This window comes from Sus scrofa, chromosome 14, assembly GCF_054392235.1.
Source record: "Sus scrofa isolate SSC_HxYL_T2T_F1_AM1 chromosome 14, Sscrofa_HxYL_maternal_Yorkshire_Landrace_v2.0, whole genome shotgun sequence".
Lineage (NCBI taxonomy): Eukaryota > Metazoa > Chordata > Mammalia > Artiodactyla > Suidae > Sus > Sus scrofa.
This window is the reverse complement of record NC_139396.1, coordinates 56131404-56151661: the sequence shown is the minus strand read 5'-3', so window position 1 is coordinate 56151661 and position 20258 is coordinate 56131404. Positions and strand designations below refer to the sequence as shown.

The window sequence follows — 20258 nt, the reverse complement described above, 5'->3', positions numbered from 1 at the left end:
TTTGCTACAGCATCTGCTTCTCTGGTCAATTAAAGCAGGAGAACCATCAGAAAATCACAAAGACTGCAGTGATGGGCTCAGTGATGCCAGAACCAGCCAGCTCTGCAGCTCTGGAGGGCAACGAGCAGAATTCTTTCTCCTTTTCCCTCTAGATTCTGAGGAGCTGAAGACCCATGATACTGGCCACAAAGTGAATGCCCCAAAATTGTACTGTCTATTCAAAAATATTTATTTGTCCTAGCTCCATGTGAGGCACGGCAGATACCGTAATAAGCAAGAGCGATATGGTCACTGCTCTCATGGAACTAATGATGGGGGACCAGGGCATTAAACAAATATCCCTATAAATAAATAGGTGGCTGGGACTTGTGCTTCTGAGGAAACGTACAGGAGATGAGAGAAGGAGGAAGGGATATGGCCCAGGGTGTCAGGGGATGCTTTCCCAAGGAAGTAGAGATTGAAATGAAGTAACAATTACAGGTGTCCAGTAGCCCAAGGGTTTAAGGTAAGACAAAGCATATTCACTGATGGAATTTTTTTCAAAAAGGCCTGGGTGGCAGGGGCAGAAGGATCAAGAAAGGACTAGAGAGAGGGGAGGGGCCAGTTCATTTAGGACCTTGACTGAGGACCATATTCATTAAGAATCTGGGCTATCACCTATGAATAATGGGAGATCATGGCCAGATTCTCATTTGGGAAAGATCACTTTGATGGACTGGATTTAGGGCCATGGAGGCTATGGAAAGATCCATTTGGAGAATATTGCATATTTGGGGCCAGGGTAGTGGTTATGGAAGAGGATATTGGAAAAAGTGGACAAACAGGTCACAATCTGGCCAAATCTGGCCCTCCACCTGCTGCTGTAAATAACACTTTATTGGAATACCACCACACACATTTGTTTCTGTATGGTCTAGGGCTGCTTGGTGCTACAACAGCAAAGTTGGGTAGTTATGATGGAGATCACTTGGCCTGCAAAACTGAAAATAATTACTATCTGGTCTTTATCAAAAATATTTGCTGATTTCTGATTTAGAAGGTTAGCTCAACAAGACTTGGAGATGGGGCAGACTGGGAGAAGAAGGGACCCAAGATCACACTGAGGTAAGATGCAGACTTGCCCAACTGAGCAGATGTACAAGATGGGGCCACTAGAGAGGAGTCTATTTTATTGGGAAGGGAAGCAAATTCGATTAACACAACCTACCATGCACCTACCATGCACCAACCTACTGTCTCATGGAAACAAGATGGGGCCAAATTATGTGCAAAGAGTACCTACAGCCTGGAGTCTAAAGATGCTGTGGTTTTCCATTCTTGGCTCTGATGCACTATAGAGCCTCTAACCATGGATTTCTCCTCTAGAAATACCAGTTTTCTCATCCGCAGAATGGGGATGCAGGAGCCCTGATAAGGAATACAAATATCTGGCATAAACTATGCAGTTCTACAGAGGCATTGTTGCTTTTTTTCTTACTGCTATGAAATCAGTTGAAACCTGAAAATTCCTCCTGGGGTTGGGAGGATGACATGGGAGATGTTAGTGGGACAAAGGCACAATCAGACTCAGGTCCTGATGACAGGGAACAGTATGCCCACACCAACAGTGTGTACCTGGCTAGGGATGAGGACTCACTCCAAGAGGCACAAATGACCCCCCCTTGGCTCCTAGTGCCAACCACTTACCAACCAATTTTTGCTGCCACAATTCCTGGTGGGAGCAATCATAACAAAAGGTCTAAGGTTGTCCGCTGCATGCTGAGCCCAAACTGTTTGTGCTCAGGCAGGAATTGCAAAATATACAGGCAGATCAGAAGTGAGGGAGCTGATAAAAACCCAGTAGTGGCCTCGCACAAAACATACACACCTACACACATGCCTCTCACACACACCTACATCACCAGCCCTCTGTACACACAAAATATGTCACCTTTCAAATGAAGGCACTGTTTTCTTCCTCTGGAGCACTTTCAGCAGCACTCTTAGAAGCTACAATTTTGCAACCATCTTATCTTAACAGAGACAACCATTAGCTGGGCCTCAGGAGATGTGGGTTCACATGGCAGCTCTGTAACCCTAGGCAAGTCCCTTCTAGCCTCTGGCCTCAGTTTCTCCATCTATAAAATGAGGGCTTGAACTCAGTGATTTTTTTGAGGCACCTACCAGTTCTGACCTTCATGATTCTAGAACAGAGGTGAAAAACTGGGGACCCCAAGACCAAATATGACCCACAAATCTATGAGATTATTTCAGCTGGTTCACACAGTGTTGAAAGATTTTTCACTGGGTGCTTACAATTTAAAATTGGGAAATTTCTTCTAAAAGTCACAGTCTATGACTTCTTTTTAAAATGTGGAGTTGCCACTGTGGCTCAGCAGGTTATGAACCCAACACAGTGTCCCTGAGGATTTGGGTTCAATCCCTGGTCTCAGTGGGTTAAGGATCTGGCGTTGCTGCAAGCTGTGGCGAAGTTGAAGCTGCCAGTCAGATCCAGTGTTGTTGTGGCTGTGGTATAGGCCTACAGCTGTAGTTCTGATTCGACCCCTAGCCCAGAAACTTCCATGTGCCTCAGGAGCAGCCATAAAAAGAAAAAGAAAAAGCCAAAGATCTGGCAGCCTGGGCCACAAAACAGGGGCCATACCAAGTAAAACACAATACCACTTATGTAGAAGACCTGCCAAAACTGCACAACCTGAGTCTAAGCACACAGAATCATCAGAAGCCCAAATTGAGGGGGATTCTGGAAAGCAGCTGATCTCTCCTCTTCCAAGATGTCAAAGCCACAAAGGACAAGGGCTAAGGAACTATTCAAAGTCGACACAAGAGCTAAATGCAAAATGTGACCCTTGACTGGATCCCGTACCAAGAGAAAAAAAAAAGTGCTATAAAGGATACTATTGAGACACATTGCTGAAACTGAATGACGGTTAGATGAAAATCTTTCTTCAAAATCAAGTTTACTAAATCTATAAGTCTGTATGGTTATGGAAGAGAGTATGCGACCTAGTCTCAAATGGTCCACTACAAGGAGGGGGGACAGGGTTGGGGGGGAACTGGAGAGAGGAAACAAACGTAAAGAAATGTTTAAAATTAGTAATTCTGGGTTAAGGGAGTCTAGGAATCCTTTACATTGTTTCTGAGGCTTTTCTGTAAGTTTGAAACTATTCCCCCCCAAAAAAAGCTAAAAAAAGACATAACCGAGCAATTCTCAAATGCTACCATGCAGAATCCCCTGGAGGGCTGGTGAAAACAGAGAACCCTGGACTCTCCCCAGAGCTTCTGATTCGGTGGGTCTGGACAGAGGAAAGTTAGAATTTGCGTTTCTCACCAGCTTGCAGGTGATGCTGGTTAGGGACATGCTCTGAGAACCACAAACTGGTACAACCTCATTTAAACTGTGGAAGTGACCACCAGAAGCAGCAGACCCAGAAAAGAGATTTTTCAAAGCAGGATTGAGAAAAGGATGGTGCAAGGGACAAATATTTTCACTAGTAACCCTTCCGTATCATTTTATTTGTTTCCAGCCACATCTATCGGAATGCCGACAAAGCACCTACGCCAGCACCTGCCCAGCAAGTAGCACATGATCAGTATGCGTTAGGGACCTGCTGGGACCTCAGTTTCCAAAAAATAGCACAGATGCCAAGAGACATGCGACAGGGGTTCTTCCTGTGTCTGCTGGGTGGGGGAGTGGGGAGCAGGGCTTCTTCTGGCTCATTTTGGGTGAGAAAATTTCCTGGGGGTTACTCCAATGGGATATATGTTTTCCCCTTGGAACGGCCTCCACTGAGTCAGGTCAGACCCAAATTTCTCAAAATCTCTCTGGATTCTGAGACGAGAACATGGGTCAGGCAGCCAATTTTTGTCAAGACTTGAGATCCTCTGCCCCCTCTCCCCAGGGGGTAATGAACCTTGGCCTCAAGCCTCATTAAACCTCATTATATAATCACCCCCATCCTGAGTCTCTTTATCTCCCTTCCAGGGGCTGGTTTCTTGGGAGTTCACTGCTCAGCTTCATCAGTCTTTATGGCTAACTGCGGCTGCCTCCCTAACAAATCAGCTTCTGACTCGGCCTCCAGGCACATGAGGCCAGGCCCTCAACTGAGGGTAGGGTGTCTGTCCTGGCATCTCCAGGACAAAGAACAGGCATTGCTTGGAGAAGAGATGATAAGAGGGCACAGTGAGATGGGTCTTTCAAACCTGCTTTGGTAGCTGCTCCCCTGGAGCAAGGCTATCCCTCTACAACACAATCCCCCAACTAGACAAGGGCACCAGAGAGAGACCTTGAACAAGCTGAGCTCCCTCTGTGCTGAGCAAGCAAGTTGCCATGGAGACAGCATGGGAATGCATCGCGGACAGCACCTTCAGAATGGGTGCAAACTCCACCTCCTTCCTGGCCTGGGGACCTGGGGCCAGGTACCAAAATCTCTCAGCCCCAGTTTCTTCATCTGTAAAATGGGGATAATGATAATACCTACCTGATGGAGGATTGTGAAGCTTAAATGGAATAATAGAAGCTTAAACGAAGTAAGTTGCTTTGCCTGAACTGATGATGCTCAGGACACTGTCCACACACAATAAATGCTGACTGCTATTATTATCACTGTTTTTGTCATTGTTACAAGCTATTCCATCAAATAATGCACAGCAATAGCTCCCCAAGCTACCATTATGAAGACTCAGAGCTCTAAGCACTGGCCTACAGGATTTCCCTGTTTTGTCCTCACTACATCCTTGCTGAGGAGAAACAGATCCACGGGGTTCAGTGATGTCCACCACTGCTTAGTAAACCCCAAACACTTCCGCCAGGGAAATGAGTGATGATAAAAAATTTCCCCTCCCAAGTGGGTGGCGCTTTTTTTATTCTGAAGAAGCCTCTTGATTAGGATCATAGAGGCTACTGAGCTAAGTCAGCTGAGATCAGAGACAGCTTCCAAGGAGCCACAGACACACAGCTTGTTGGACCAAGAATGGTCCATGGGTGGAGGGTATCCGACACCACAGGGGCAACACGGCATGCGTGAATGCAGCACCGAGTAAACCCAGCAAAGATGGAGAGGGAAGTCGGTGGTTTTCCACTTCTCTGGGGAGCAGGTTCACTCCTGAGTCAGCATCTTCCACATGGAGCCGGGGAGCCTGTTATCTTGCGCTTTGTCTGTGGTTAACCTTAGAGACAGATTCCTCATAAGCCAGAGCTCCTTTGACTCCCCGCCCTCCCCCTGCTTGTCACCCCCCAGACCACGGAAGCAAGGTAAGCCCTAAGGAGGTAAGTCCTTCTCGCATCCCATCCGAGGTGGCGAGGCACCCTGAGGGTCTGAGACTCGGCCACTCGGCAGCCAGGCTGCCTAACGCTGACTCCAGGCATTACCGTCAGGGGTGACAAGATGCAGGATCGCCACCCTTCATGGTGCAGCCACAGTCAGAGCTGACAGTGACGAACAGGCAGACAGACTCAGCCTGGCAGGGACACAGCCTGAGAGGCTCCCTTGGCTAGGTCACAGGAGGAAAGCTGGCAGTGGGGCCCAGAGGCAGGAAGTTCTCTTCTGAAACCCAGAATGGCATGAGAACAGGACTGTTAGAAGTAAGGAGGAGCTGGTGCCAGCAGCTGTGTTCTCCTAGCAGCCCTAGCCCAGAGTCTCCCAAACCGGCATTCTAAGTGAGTCAGAGATTTGCCTAGAAAAAGCCACCCTGCATACTCACTGGGTAAGCCTTAGCATCTCTAAGCTCTGGAATGGACCTTCATGGAATCTTTTGTATAGCTAGGGAAACTGAGACCCAGATAGAGAAAGGAAGACAGGATGCAGGTTACAGCTGCATCTGGATTCAAAACCTACAACGTGGGCAATACCACTCATCTTTCTGAGCCTCAGTTTCCTGATCTGTAACATGGGACTAAAGATGTCTGCCTAAAAGATTGCAGTGAGTCCCAACTGTAACAGTGCAGCTGACATGCCCAGCAGGGACAAAAGTCACACAGACAATTCGTGACAACATTGAGACTCCAACAGAGAGCTTCTCATTTCCTGATCTGCAGCCTATCCCACCAGGCTACCTTTGTTTCTATTATTTGTCGGCATCAATGAAAGTGGGACTGGTCCACCGGGTTCCAGCTAATACTTGGGTTACACACTTGCTCTCCCACTGAGACTCTAAAATGTTATCTTTTCCTTCTTGAGAGATCAGAGAGTGACCTCATTGCACACAAGGGCCAGGAGTGTCCAAAGAGGCAATTGTGCCTGAGGGCCTCTTAGTGTCAGGAGCTGATTTTAATTAAGGACTTTGCTCCTGTCCACAGACAAGCAGGGAAGCCTCTCCTCTCAGATGGAGACTGGGTCAAGCACGAAAGTGGGGAGCTAGGGTGAATCCTTGCAAAATTCTGGCAGAAGCAGGGGTCTGAACGTGCAAGTTTGTAGAGTTTGTTGTTTGTTTGTTTGTTTGTTTGTTTAAAGCAAGCTGGAAATGTCTCTACTCCGGCCAGAATTAATGTGCAGAATTATGGTCAAACCCTCTTTGGTGGCCATGCTGACATTCACTCATAGGATGGTGATGCTCAAAGACAGATGGCTGCCGGAGGCAGCCTCCCAGCATCACGCCAAGGTAAATTCCAAGCACTCTTAGGGCCGTGAGGAAGTAGAGGGGTGAGCTGAAAGGCATTTAACCACAGCCTCAAAATTAATTGTGGAGCCAGAGAATGGAAATGCTACTAGGAAAAGGAGCCAATAAACATCAGAACAACAGCCACCACTTATTAAGTGCTTACAATGTACCAAGCAATGTGGAGACAACTTGACATGCATGAGCTTATCTTATCCTCGCAATCATCTATGACATGAAACTACTGTTATCCTCACTTTACAGATAAAGAAACTGAGGCTCAGAGAAGCTCTTCACTGGCTACAGGTCAGCACACTGCTCAAAAGTTACAGCTAGGACTGGACCCCAGGTGGCTCCCTCCAGGGCCACAAGAGCCTGCCCCACCCCACTGCCATTACAAACTGGATATGTCACCACCCCTTCTCCTGGTCTAGACTCACCAAGCAGCTCCCTGACTGCCACGCAGGCCCATCCACCATCACGGAGCATTTCTGGTCTCTCTGACAGTGATTTCTCTTGACAAATTGATAAATTGGCCTTCTGGTGCTGATGTGTGTCACGAGGGCTATTTCAGTTCACTTGACTCAGGGCCTGTACCCTCTTGGCACTGAGATAAGCCAGACAGACTCTGGAACTATTCCTCACTAATGTCCACCTGAGTCTCTTCTGGTACCAGACCCTCCGCAGATTCCTGCAGTGGACTTATCAGACACACTCATGGAATGTGAAACTGAGTTCAATGTTGCCCCAGGCCAACCCTCCAGCTGGGCTAAGGCAAAGCTTCTGAAAGTCTTGACACTAGACATGTGTGTTGGATGTTACATTTGCCATTTTCCAGGAAGAGAATTAATAGATTGCATCCAATTCTAAAAGGGCCCATGGCCTTCCCAAACAAACTTTGCAAACCCTTTTGTTAAGTAAAGCACAGAACCCCATATTCAGAGAAAGGCATCTTGCTAATATTTGAGGAATCTTGGTTATGAAATCACGCATGAGGGTTAAACTTGTATGCTATGGAGTTAGAAGCAGATTCGAATCCTGACTCAACTACTGGATAGCTGTGTGACTTTGGGCAATTCTTTGATGTCCCTGGGCCTCAGTGTCCTCATCTATACAATGGGAATAATCCATCTGCACCACTGGTTATTGCAAGAACTAAATGAAATCATGTATGGGGGTGATGAATACATACTTAGTATTTATCAGAGCAACAACACATGCACACAGTCTGGCTGGATTAAGGGCAAGGGGTTATTTTCTCCCCATTCCAGCAGCGCCTCCCCAGTTAATAACAGTTCTTGTCTTGGCTGGAAGACTGGTTGGGCTTTTCTCAAGGCCTCCCCCACCCCCCACCCCGACTACATCCATGCCTGTTCAGCCAAACAGGCAAGCAGAAAAGATTAAACACGTTCTGAGACCTCAGACCTGGATCACCAGAAAGTTCCATTTCTGCTTCCAGGCATAACCGCTTGGCCGAAAAATTCATGGGAGAGAACTGTAAACCACCCCAGGCCATGCTCTGCCCAGTTTGAACCCAAATCCATCTCTGAGATATAAAGGTTATATGCGTTGGCCTGCATGGGGGGAGAAAATTACTAAATTGAATCACAGATGCTTTATCCACAGCGGCAAGGCATAATCCTGGGAACCCGCAGCTGAGCAGCAGAGGAAAGAAAAGGCTGATGTTTCTTTTCATGCCCTTCGTGCTTGCTTCCCGCTGTCAACCCTGCACACCTGCAGGCAAGAAGGAGTAGGCACGCGGGTCCAATGACAACAGTCAGTCAACCTCCCAATTACACCCCCTTCTCTCCGAAAAGATCCCAAGGCGCAGGTGGGGGCGGCAGGGGCCCGCGGATGAGGCGCGTTCAGCGAGCATTTTCCCAAAGGAAAAGAAGAGGGCAGGTCCCCAGCGCGGAGGGCAGTGGGTGCAGCCGCCAGGGCGCCCCGACTTACTTGCTGAGAAGTTAACCTCGGTGTGGACAGGAGGGGTGGAGGGCAGGAAGGGCGCGTGTCCCACGAAGAAGGAGCGGAGGGAGCGCTCGGACAGCAGGGGGGAGCGCTGCTGGGAGGGGATGTTCTCACAGCTGCCCACGCTGCTGTGTATCTTGAGGTTCAAGGGCTTGCTTTTCTTCTTGGCTCTGAAAGGGAGGCACAGAAAGAGGAGAGGGAAATGTAACCCTACACACATATGATGAGAGCGGGGGGCGGGGGGGGAACGACCCACTCTCTTCAGCGTGCACCCACCAGTACCCGCTCCCCAGCCCCATTGAGAGCCCTCCCACTGGACCCCCACCACATGCTTTGCGCTCTTTCTCACCTCCGACCCTTTGCTTATGCAGTTCCCACCGCCTGGACAACCCTCCCCTGCTTTGCCTGGTCAATTTTCATGTTTGTTTGTTTTGTTCTGGTTTTGGCATGCACAAGTTCCCAGGCCAGGGATCAGACCCAAGCCACAGCTGTGACAATGCCAGATCCTTAACTACTAGGCCACCAAGGAACTCCATCTAGAGTATGTCTTTAACTCTAGCTCCAATGTCCTCTCCTCCAAGGAGCATTTCTTGACACCACAATCCATCCCAGCCAGGGTCAAGTGTTCCTCCTCCAGGAAGTCTTCCCTGATACTCCCCCTTCCCTCCTAGCTTGGGTTGGGGTTCCTCCTCCATCTTCCTAAAATATTCTCCATATACCTCTGTGGCTGCACTTTCCTATTTTTTCCAAATGCATTCTTTTAAGCTTTGTCTTCCAAGTGCATTGAGGTCAATGACTCTGTCTTGTTTCTCTGTCTTCGGCAAGGAGCACAGCGCCTGGCACACAGTAGGTGTTAATGAAATGCTTATTAAGTGATCAATCTGAATGAAGACTGACGCTTATCACACTGCGTTTTAATTTTCCATCTTCTCCCCCTGACTGTGAGCTCCTTGAGGGTCAGAACCCGTGGTTTTTGTTGTTGGAACTCTCAGCCCTTAGCGTGGCACAAGCTGAAGAGAATGGACCTCTTGGGATGGTTTCGAAACATTTCTCCCCTTTCCCAGAAGTTTAGGTGATCAGTTTAAGAGAGTTTGGGTTAAAACTGCATCCAAAATTAACCTCCCCCAGTGCCCTGTACAGGTGTGTTCAGGAGTTGGGCGCCCTCTTGTGGCCAGAGCAAACCTTCCTTGCAAATTCTCACAGTTCTGGATGGAGGGCCAGGGAAGCCGCATTAATTTAAGACTAGAGGCCTCCCATAGAGGCAGCCTAAAAGTCACTCTCACCAGGAGGCCCACTGCTCCCGCTTTCAGGAGTTCAAGTGTGCCTGCATGTTGCCCCCTCATAGTGCTGGCGGCGCTGGCAGCTCTGCTTATTATCTCCCCGGGGGGTCTCCTTCTGTTGTAGCAGCTCACATTGGCTGCTCACCCTGCCCGTAGTTGGAGAAGGGGGTTGGGGATAAGGGGTGGTATTTCATCCATATGAGTGTCCAGTGATGGAGATTCAAAAAGGAGTCTGCACCAAGGGAATGTAATGTAGGAGTTAAATTCACAGGCTTTGAGGCTGGGGACTCTGGAGCTCAGGACCTGACTGTGATCTCACCTCTTTGTGCTTCAGTTTAATCACCTGAACAATGGGGGAAAATCATAACACCTACCCTAATAAGAACATCATGACAATCCTATGAGATCATGTGCACAGGACCCACCACAGAAGGAGGGTTCAGGTTACCTGTTACTAATGTCGCTATGACCATGTTAAACTGGGTATCTGTGCAGTATGGGATTAAACCTGAAGAAGCCAAAAATCAAAGCCAAACTGTTGTTTTCACCTGAAACATCTAGCAGCTCCCTCAACCCACCCCTACCCTTGGCAGATAAAGAGGATGCAGTCAAATCTACTGGCAATAGATACCATGATTAGCTCCAGAACACAAATGGGAGCCTTGAGGGCTTGGGTCACTGAGTGACAAGGCCAGATCCCTTGTACAAGAACTGAGTCTAACCCAGCACACGTGTAACAGTAGCTCAATGCAGCAGAGAGTCAATTTGCCTTCACTTGTGGCCACAGATGGAGCAGAGAAGGGGTATACAAATAGATGTTAATTGGGCAGATGGATGGATGGAAGGATGGGTGGATAGATGGGAAAAGGAGTAAAAAGTGAAAGGATGTAATGAATGATGGACAGAGAATGAAAGGATGGGAGTAAAAATGAATAGAATAAAAGAGAATGAGAAGATGGAAGGATGGATAAAAGGAACGGGGGAGAATGGGAGGATGAGTGAAAGGAAGAATGGATGGATGGATGGATGGGTGAAACTGTCAAAGGATGAAAGGGTGATGGATATCTTCTTTGGAGAAATGTCTATTTATATCTGCCCATTTTTTGATTGGGTTGTTTGGGTTTTCTTTTTTATATTGAGCTGTAGGAGATGTTTGTATATTTTGGAGATTAAACCCTTGTCAGGTGCTTCATTTGCAAATACATCCTCCCATTCTGTGGGTTGTCTTTTCATTTGTTTATGGTTTCCTTTGCTGTACAAAAACTTTTAAAGTTTAATTAGGTCCAATTTGTTTATTTTTGTTTTTATCTTCATTACCCTAGGAGTTAGATCTGAGAAGACATACAGATGGCCAAAAAAAAAAAAAAAGAAAGAAAGAAAGAAAAGAAAAAAAAAGAAAAGATCCTCACTAATTATTAGAGAAATGCAAATCAAAACTACCATGAGGTACCACCTTACACCAGCCAGAATGACCATCATCAAAAAGTCTACAAATAAATGCTGGAGAGGGTGTAGAGAAAAGGGAACCCTCTTACACTGTTGGGGGGAATGTAAATTGGTGCAAGCACTATGGAAAACAGTATGGAGGTTTCCTCAAAGAACCTAAAAATAGAACTACCATACACTCCAGCAATCCCACTCCTGGGCGTCTATCTGGAGAAAACCATGACTCAAAAAGATACATGCACCCCAATGTTCATTGCAGTGCTATATACAACAACCAAGACATGGAAGCACTCTAAATGTCCACTGACAGAGGAATGGATAAAGAAGATGTAGTACGTATATATAATGAAATATTACTCAACCATAAAAAAGAATGAAATAATGCCATTTGCAGCAACATAGATGGACCCAGAAATTATCCTACTAAGCTAAGTTAGTCAGACAGTGAAAGACAAACATCATATGATACCGCTGATATGCGGAATCTTAAAAAAAGGATACAAATGAACTTATTTGCATATGCACACTGAGGTATGTGGAATGATGGGCCAACAGGGAATTCTACACACTATTCTGTGATAATCTATGTGGGAAAAGAATCTGAGAGACAATGGATATGTGTATATGTATGACTGAATTCCTTTGTTATACAGCAGAAATTATCACAACCTTGTAAATCAACTATACTTCAATAAAACATTTAAAAAAAAAGAAAGGGTGAGGATGGATGAATTTAATGAAGGAGAGGATGGTAGGATGGAAAGGTGGATAGAAAGAAGGAAGGAAGAGAGGACAGGAGGAAGAGAAAGTAGGAGAATAAATGGCTTTTGATCAGAAGGAAGGAAATCCTTTAGCACTTCCCACCTACCAAGGAAGTTTCTGCGGACAGGATGTTATGACCCACTTTTACCACCTGCCCTCATTACCCAGCCATACTTGAAGGGGAAAACAGACACAACTGACTGTGTCTGATGACTGTAACTGTGTACTAAAATCTAGTGGCTCTTTTGGGGTAGATCCTGCAGATGTAATTAAAAAGAACATCTTCTCCATGATCTTTGCATGATATTAGATATCTATTATATAAATGTCTTTTCTGGAAATGGGGCCAATTCTGGGGAAAGCAGCCAGGTGAGATGGCATGAAACGTGGGCAAGACAGCTCCATGATTTGGGGCTATATCAGCCCTGGGGGCCATGTGGCTTCCTGGATGGGCTCTCTGACATGGCAGGCTGGGCCACAAACTGTGCCTAGGAAAATGTGCTGGTTTTACCAAGGACAGCAAACGACTCTTCCAATGTTGGCATCTACGAAAGTTCTTCCAACCTTCCTAATGCCTCATTTGCATAGAACATCCTAACAAAAAGGATCCTGAGAATCCTTACCTCTTCAAACTGGTTGATGACTTTCCATCTCCAGCCCCACAGTTCTGGTCCAAGCTGCCTTCCTCCCTCACCTAAGGGAGGTGAGGGAGGAAGGCGGCTGCTGCTGCTTCAGAATTGCAATCCCACTATTTTTCTTTTGCTTTGCTTTTTTTTTTTTTTTTTGTATTGTGGTAAAATTCACACAATATAAAGTTAATCATTTTAAAGTAAACAACTCAGTACCAAGAAGTATCCACAGTGCTGTGCAAACACTACCTCTATCTACTTCCAAAATATTTTCCTAATCCCAAAAGCAAACCCTGTACCCATGAAGTTGTTACTCTCCATTCTGCTTCCCTCCAGCTTCGGTCAATCACTAATATGTTTTCTGTCTCTAAGAATTTGCCTATTCCGGGTATTTCATATAAGTGAAATGAATCATATAATATGTGACCTTTTGCATCTGGCTCCTTTCACTTAGCATCATGTTTTTGAGTTTCATCTATGTTGTAGCATGTATCAAAACATCATTCCTTTTAGTGGCTGAATAATACCATCCTGATTTTAGTTCTTTACAATGTATGTTCTACCCAGCAGTGGCTGAATAATACCATCCCTGATTTTAATTCTTTACAATGTATGTTCTACCCAGCAGTTAGTGGGGTTTTAAAATGGTACCTTGTATCATGACACTCCCCTGCTTAAAAACCTCCAAAGGGTTTCAAAACATTGTTCTTCCTTGCTGTGGCTTACAAAAGCTTCAATAGGACCCTCAAACCCACTGTCCAACTTCTTGTACCATCAAATTGCCACCCGCTGACTCACTGGTCCTTGAACACATCAGTTCTCATCCACCTCAGAGCCTTTGCACATGCTATTCCCTCTGCCTGGGACACTATTCCCCATCCTGCCTGTTAGTGGAGACCTACTCACCTTTAGGTATCACTTCCTTTGAGACGCTGACCTCAACCCTCAGAACTAACAGATCTCCAGGCATCACGTGCTCCCAGCACTATCTGCCTTTTCTCACGCATCCCAATGCGCATCATGCATTTCCTTATGTGGTTACTGAGTGCCTGTCTCCCCCATGGCCTGTGCTCACCACACAGGGAAGAACCTATATCCCCAGCACCTAACACACAGCAGGCACTCCACAGTGGCAGAGCCAGGATCCGATGCCAGGTCCATCCAAGTCCATGTCCCCCAACTCAGGCTGGGACCACCCAACATCCTCCAACTTGGAGTAATTCTAAAGGGCATGGCCCAGTTTCCACCTGTGATTTGGGATGACTCTTTATCAGTATCTTCCCAGCTAACTCACAACTATGGTTCCCTTGATGGCAGAGATGTACCTAATTTCTTTTGCTAGCCTCTGGCCACCTCTGCCTAGATCTCACAGACAAGCCCTGCACTCAAAAGGCTCTCTATTGATACCCATTTGCCAGCCTGCCTCTCAGAGCCTTCTTCACAAAGATTGCCAAGGGAAGTCCCAAACTGGTGGTTAGTCTTTGCACCATTTCCTCTCCCAAAAGTTTGCTGGATTTTGAGTTAAGGCGAATCACCGGCTCACATGGCTCCATGGCTTCCTTGAGTGTGCAGCTTTGTCCCCTTGAACACAAGCGCTTTCACTGGCCAAATCCCTCAGCATCTCATTAATGGGGTCTGGGGCATCTGGCCCTGATGGTTGGGAGGAAATGGCAGGCCTGGGAACAGGAAGCCCCTCACGGGTGTGGCAGGAGGACAGGCTCAAGTACTCATTCTCACACACACCCTGGGGTGTGAATCTGGTAGCCACTGTCCCAAACAGGAAAAAATGCCCACTGGCCTACCCCAGGACTGCACAAGCTGCCCTCCCTCTCAAACTGGGCCATTTAAATCCTTAGCGGTTGTCTCGATCTGAACAGCCAAGAGGAGACCTCCAGGAAAGACGATTTTCAAAACCAAAGAATAACACTAGTTCTCGAGAGAGAAGGGATGGAGGCAGGGGTAACTTGGGGCTCTCAGCTCAGCTTCTCAGAGCCCAGGGAAGGGGGAAGTTTGGAAAATCAAAGGGCTGCTAAGTCTAACACTGGAAGGATGTTTACTGAGAATCCATTCTGCCCCCTGGCCACAGGCAACAACCCTCAATTCTGGCTCAAGAATGCTCCAGACATGGCAAGAATTAAGAGGGGCCCTGGCCAAAAAAAAAAAAAAAAAAAAAAAAAAAAAAAACCCACCTGTGAGCCAGTCAAACAGCATAAGCTGCATTTCCCCAGGTGTGGAGGAACAGGCAATACTTTCAGATGAGACACAGATGCCTTTTTTTGTATTTTAACAGTTAAAATTTGAAATATTGACTCTGCACATCAAATCCATAATTTCATGCAGTTATTTCCCAGTATACAGCCTTGTATAAGATATACTAAGGAGAATTAAAAGAAGAGGAGGAAGAAGAGGAAGAGAAAGAAGGAGAAGGAAAAGAAAGAAAAAGAAGAAGAAGGAGATGAGGAGGAAGAAAGGGGAAGGGGAAAGAGATGTTGGTTGAAAAAAAAAATGTCAAGTAAATTCTAGTATAGGTCCCACCAGAGGGGCTAAAATAGAGCAGACAGAACCAAATGTTGGCAAGGATACAGAGCAACCAGCATTCTCATAAAACGCTTGTGAGATTGTGAATTGGTACAACCACTCTGAAAAACCATCTGACAGTATCTACTGAATCTGAACATTTGCTCTGACCCAACAGTTTTACCTCGGGGTACTGTATCCTCAACCAAAATGAATGGCCATGTAAGAATGTTCATGCCAATGTCATTCACACAAGCAAACACTGGGAACAATCTCAGTGTCCATCAGTTGTAGAATGGATAAATACATGGTTGTATGCTCATATATTTGACTACTGCATGACAGTGAAAAAGAGAAAACTATGCTATACTACAATATGGCAAAGTCTCAAAGATACAGTGTTGGATCAAAGAAGCCAGCCAGAAAACAGCATATACCATATGATTCCATTACAAGTCCACTGACATGAAGTTCAAGAACAGGCAAAACTAATCTATAGCAGGAGAGGCCAGATTTTCTTTGAGAAGGTTATTGATAGGGAGGGGAACCAAGAATCCTTCTGGGAACCGGATCTTGATTGATGGTGGTTATCTGGGTGTATTGATAAATAAAAACTCTCCAACTGTACACAAAAATTGTGCATTTTACTTCTGAATGAAAGGTATGCTCTACAAAAAGTTTTAAACAATAGTAAAAAATAAAAAATAACATGTAAGGATAACCTGACTCCCTTGCTGTACAGTGGGAAAATTAAAAAAAACAAATAAATAAAATAAAAAATACCAAAAACTCAATTAAAAAGTGGGCAATGGACTTGAATCAATATTTTTCCAAAGAAGATATACAAATAACCAACAAGCACCTGAAGAGACGATCCGCATTATTGGTCACTGTGGAAATGCAAATAAAAACCACAATGAGATGCTACTACATACCTACTAGGATGACCATAATCAGGGAATACGATGATGGGGAGTCCTCAACATGGCGCAGTGGAAACAAATCCAACTAGGAACCATGAGGTTTCGGGTTTGATCTCTGGCCTCACTCAGTGGGTTAAGGATCCAGCATTGCTGTGAGCTGTGGTGTAGGTTGAAGATGCAGCTCAGATCTGGTGTTGCTGTGGCTGTGGTGTAGGCTGACAGCTGTTGCTCCAATTAGACCCCTAGCCTGAGAACCTCCATATGCCATGGGTGTGGCCCAAAAAGGCAAAAAAGAAAAAAGAAAAGAAATAAGATAATAAGTGTTGGGCGGGGAGTTCCTGTTATGGCTCAGTGGAAACGAATCTGACTAGTAACCATGAGGACGCAGGTCCAATCCCGGGCCTCGGGCCTTGCTCAGTGGGTTAAGGATCTGGCATTGCCTTGAGCTCTGGTGCAGGTCACAGATGTGACTTGGATCCCAAGCTGCTGTGGGTGTAGCGTAGGCCAGACGCTACAGCTCCGATTTGACCCCTAGCCTGGGAACCTCCATGTGCCTTGGGAGTAGCCTTAAAAAGACAAAAAAAAAAAAAAAAAAGTGTTGGTCAGGATGTGAAGAAATGGGAACCCCTGTCTGTTGCTTGTGGGAATGTAAAATGGTGCAACCACTGTGGAAAAGTTTGATGGCTCCTAAGCAAGTTAGATACGGAATTACTATATGACCCAACAATTTTATTCCTAGATACACACCCAAAGGAATTGAGGACAGGTGTTCAAACAAAAAGGGCACAAAATGCTTACAGCAGCATCATTCACAACAGTCAAAATGTGGAAACAACTCAAATGTCCATCAACAAACGAACGAATAAACAAATTGTGCTCTACCCAGACAGTGGAATATTATTCAGTATTATGAAGTGCTGATTCATGCTACAATGTAGATGAACCTCAAAAACATTAGCTAAGTGAAAGAAAAACCACAAGCAAAGGCCACATATTACAATTCCATTTACATGAAATATCCAGAATACATCAATTTATAGAGATAGAAAACAGATTAGTGGCTTCCCTGGGCTGAGGTCAGGAGAGGGAATGGGAAATGACTGTTTGGTGGGTCTGGGGTTTCCAATGGAAGCAATGAGAAAGTTCTAGAACTGGATAGCACTGATAGTTGCACAAGATTCTGAATGTACCATTGAATTATACACTTTAAAATGGTAAATTTTATGTGATGTGTATTTTACTGCCATTAGAAAAATAATAGCAATAAAAAATAATAGTGATACAGAAAGTATGTTTCTCCCCTTTCCTAGCTGTGTGACCTTCATCAAATTACTGAACCTCTATGAGCATCAATGTCCTCACCTGTAAAAATACCTAATAAAGCCTCTATCTCACAGGGCTGTAGGAAGAGCCAATGAAATTATGTAATTCAGGGAGTTCCTACTGTGGCTCAGTGGTTAAGGATCCGGTGAGGACACAGCCTTGCTCAGTGAATTAAGGATCCGGTGTTGCCGTGAGCTATGGTGTAGGTCACAGATGTGGCTTGGATCCTGTGTTGCTGTGGCTGTGGCATAGACCAGCAGCTACAGCTCTGATTCAACCCCTAGCCTGGGAACTTCCATATGCCGTGGGTGTGGCCCTAAAAGCAAAGAGAGAGACAGACAGACAGACAGAGAAAGAAAGAAAAAAGAAAGAAAGGGGAGTTCCCGTCGTGGCGCAGTGGTTAACGAATCCGACTAGGAACCATGAGGTTGCGGGTTCGGTCCCTGCCCTTGCTCAGTGGGTTAACGATCCGGCGTTGCCGTGAGCTGTGGTGTAGGTTGCAGACGCGGCTCGGATCCTGCGTTGCTGTGGCTCTGGCGTAGGCCGGTGGCTACAGCTCCGATTCGACCCCTAGCCTGGGAACCTCCATATGCCTCGGGAGTGGCCCAAGAAATAGCAACAACAACAACAACAACAACAATAACAACAACAACAACAAAAAAGACAAAAAAAAAAAAGAAAAAGAAAAAGAAAGGCAGGAAGGAAGGAAGGAATGATGTGATTCAGTGCCTTACAGAGTATCTGGCACCTAAGCTAGGTAGCTCTTCTTGCATTCATCCCTTGCCAAGAAATTTCTTCTCCTCTAGACATAGACTAAGGCTCCTTATGGGCAAAGTTCTTCCATATGGAAACAGGTCAGGATTCAAAACCAAGAGAAGATGGATAAGTATCCATGATGAAAGCCAAAGAAGTCCTCTCTACCCTGGACGTCTTGCCTCAGGAGAAGCGCAGGAAGGTCTGAGGACCACACAGACCCATCGCTGGGATGATGACACCAGACTTGGGAGGCATGAGCCTTCTTGGAAGAAGGGCAGTTACAGCAGGATTTTCAAAGGCATCCAGAGAAAAGGCTTGGTGAGGAACACTTGCTCAAGGGACCCCTTCCCCTCTACTGTGTTTTTCCTAGGACTCCATGAGGCTCTCGCCATCAGTGTCTATTACATCCTAAGGGGTCCCTTGGCACCATTCAGAATAATTTTATCACTAAAAGAAGAGAATCACCCATTGCCTCTGATAGGGAGGTCACTGGGGGATGGACTGGTCACTTGATGAAATTCTTATTCTAGTGATGCATTAATTTTCTCATTTGTTCTCTGTCTCCCCCAATGAGAATATGAGGTCCATCTCAGTCTTATTCACCAATGGGAATGCCTCATACAGAGTGCCCCTCAAATTATATTTTGGATGAATGCACAAGTGAATATTAACACCAAGCCTCACATGCAGTTTCATTTTACAGATGAAGAAACTGAGTCCAGAGAGCACCAGGATTCAAAATCAACTGGTCCAAATCCAGAACCCAGATCTCCACAACATGTGATACCATCCCAGTCAGGCACCAGGGAGGGAATTTCCCCCTAAAGCTCGGGATCCTGAACCCAGACATCTTCTTGGACTGGAAGTTAGGATTCTGGGGCTCTTTGCATGAGACTGGGGGTTCCTTCTCACCCTGGTCACACAGAGACCTGGAGCAGGGAACAGATTCCTGCAAGAACCAAAGCATAGTGTCCCCAAAGTAGGAAACAGAACTGCTAAGGTGCCAGAGAAGAGATGCTGCCTGCCTCTATCCTATCAAGCCCAGCTCCTAAGACACAGGATCCAGCTAGGGAGGAACATGGATCCCAAGTCACAGAATCTGGTCCGGGGGTAATGAGGCTCTTGGGAAGTGATCCAAGGGACTTCCGAGGGACCTCCGCAGGGTGCAGGCTGGCTTTCCATGGATGAGGACAGCAGACAGGGCAGTAATGTGTTCAGCAAGGACTGATGGTGGTCCCACACCCCTTGTGCTAGCTATGTGGTCTCTGGCAAGTCACTTCCCCAATCTAAGCCTTTCACCTTGTTTTTTAAAGAGGGCTGTCACCGAGGTGGGGAAATGGTCCCGCGAGATAAAAGGAACCTATAAGGGGTAAGATTTGGCACCACCCTCTTGGTATGAATCTGCACTGTCTCCAGTAAATTCCTACTTTCCAAAGGCACGTGGCCTCACCTCTCTTCCAGTCTCCTCTCCCCTCCAACCAGCGCTACCTCAGCTTCTCTCTCCCTTCACTCTGCTAGAACGCTATCACGTCTTCCCTCCTCACATCCTTTTTAAAATTATTTACTAATTTATTTTGCTTTTTGGGCCTCACATGTGGCAAGTGGAGTCGAATCAGAGCTGTAGTCACCGGCCTATGCCAGATCCTAGCCATGTCTGTGACCTACACCATAGCTGATCCTTAACCCACTGAGCAAGGCCAGGGATCAAACCTGCATCCTCATGGATACTAGTCAGGTTCTTTTCCACTGAGCCACGACGGGAACGCCCTTCCTCACATCCTTAAACACCTGGCTAAAGGATGAGCAGCTCAGAGCCCTCCAGGACCGTCTGCCTCTTGGTTGCCATCAACAGCATAGCAGGTGCATCTGTGTAGTGCTCTGAGCGCTCACTACAGTCCAGATATCAGCCCTGCATCTGTGGTAACTCACTCGGTCCTCCCCAAAGCCCTGTGGTGAAGGTGCTACAGTTACACCCCTTTTACAGATGAGGAAACTAAAGTTCACAGAGAGGAGGTGGCACTTGGTTGCAAATCCCGCACAGGTCACTCAAGCACCCTGGA

At 46.2% G+C, this 20258-nt stretch overlaps 1 protein-coding gene across 4 annotated transcripts in view; it reads right to left on the bottom strand.

The window, feature by feature from the left end:
- The window catches only part of KSR2 (kinase suppressor of ras 2), a 414955-nt gene that overhangs the window by 163201 nt on the left and 231496 nt on the right, over positions 1-20258 (bottom strand). For all 4 annotated transcript variants that reach the window (XM_021073978.2, XM_084994175.1, XM_084994177.1 and 1 more), the window contains exon 5: positions 8548-8732. In XM_021073978.2, coding sequence (XP_020929637.1) covers positions 8548-8732 — 185 coding nt within the window. The remainder of the gene's footprint in view (positions 1-8547; positions 8733-20258) is intronic.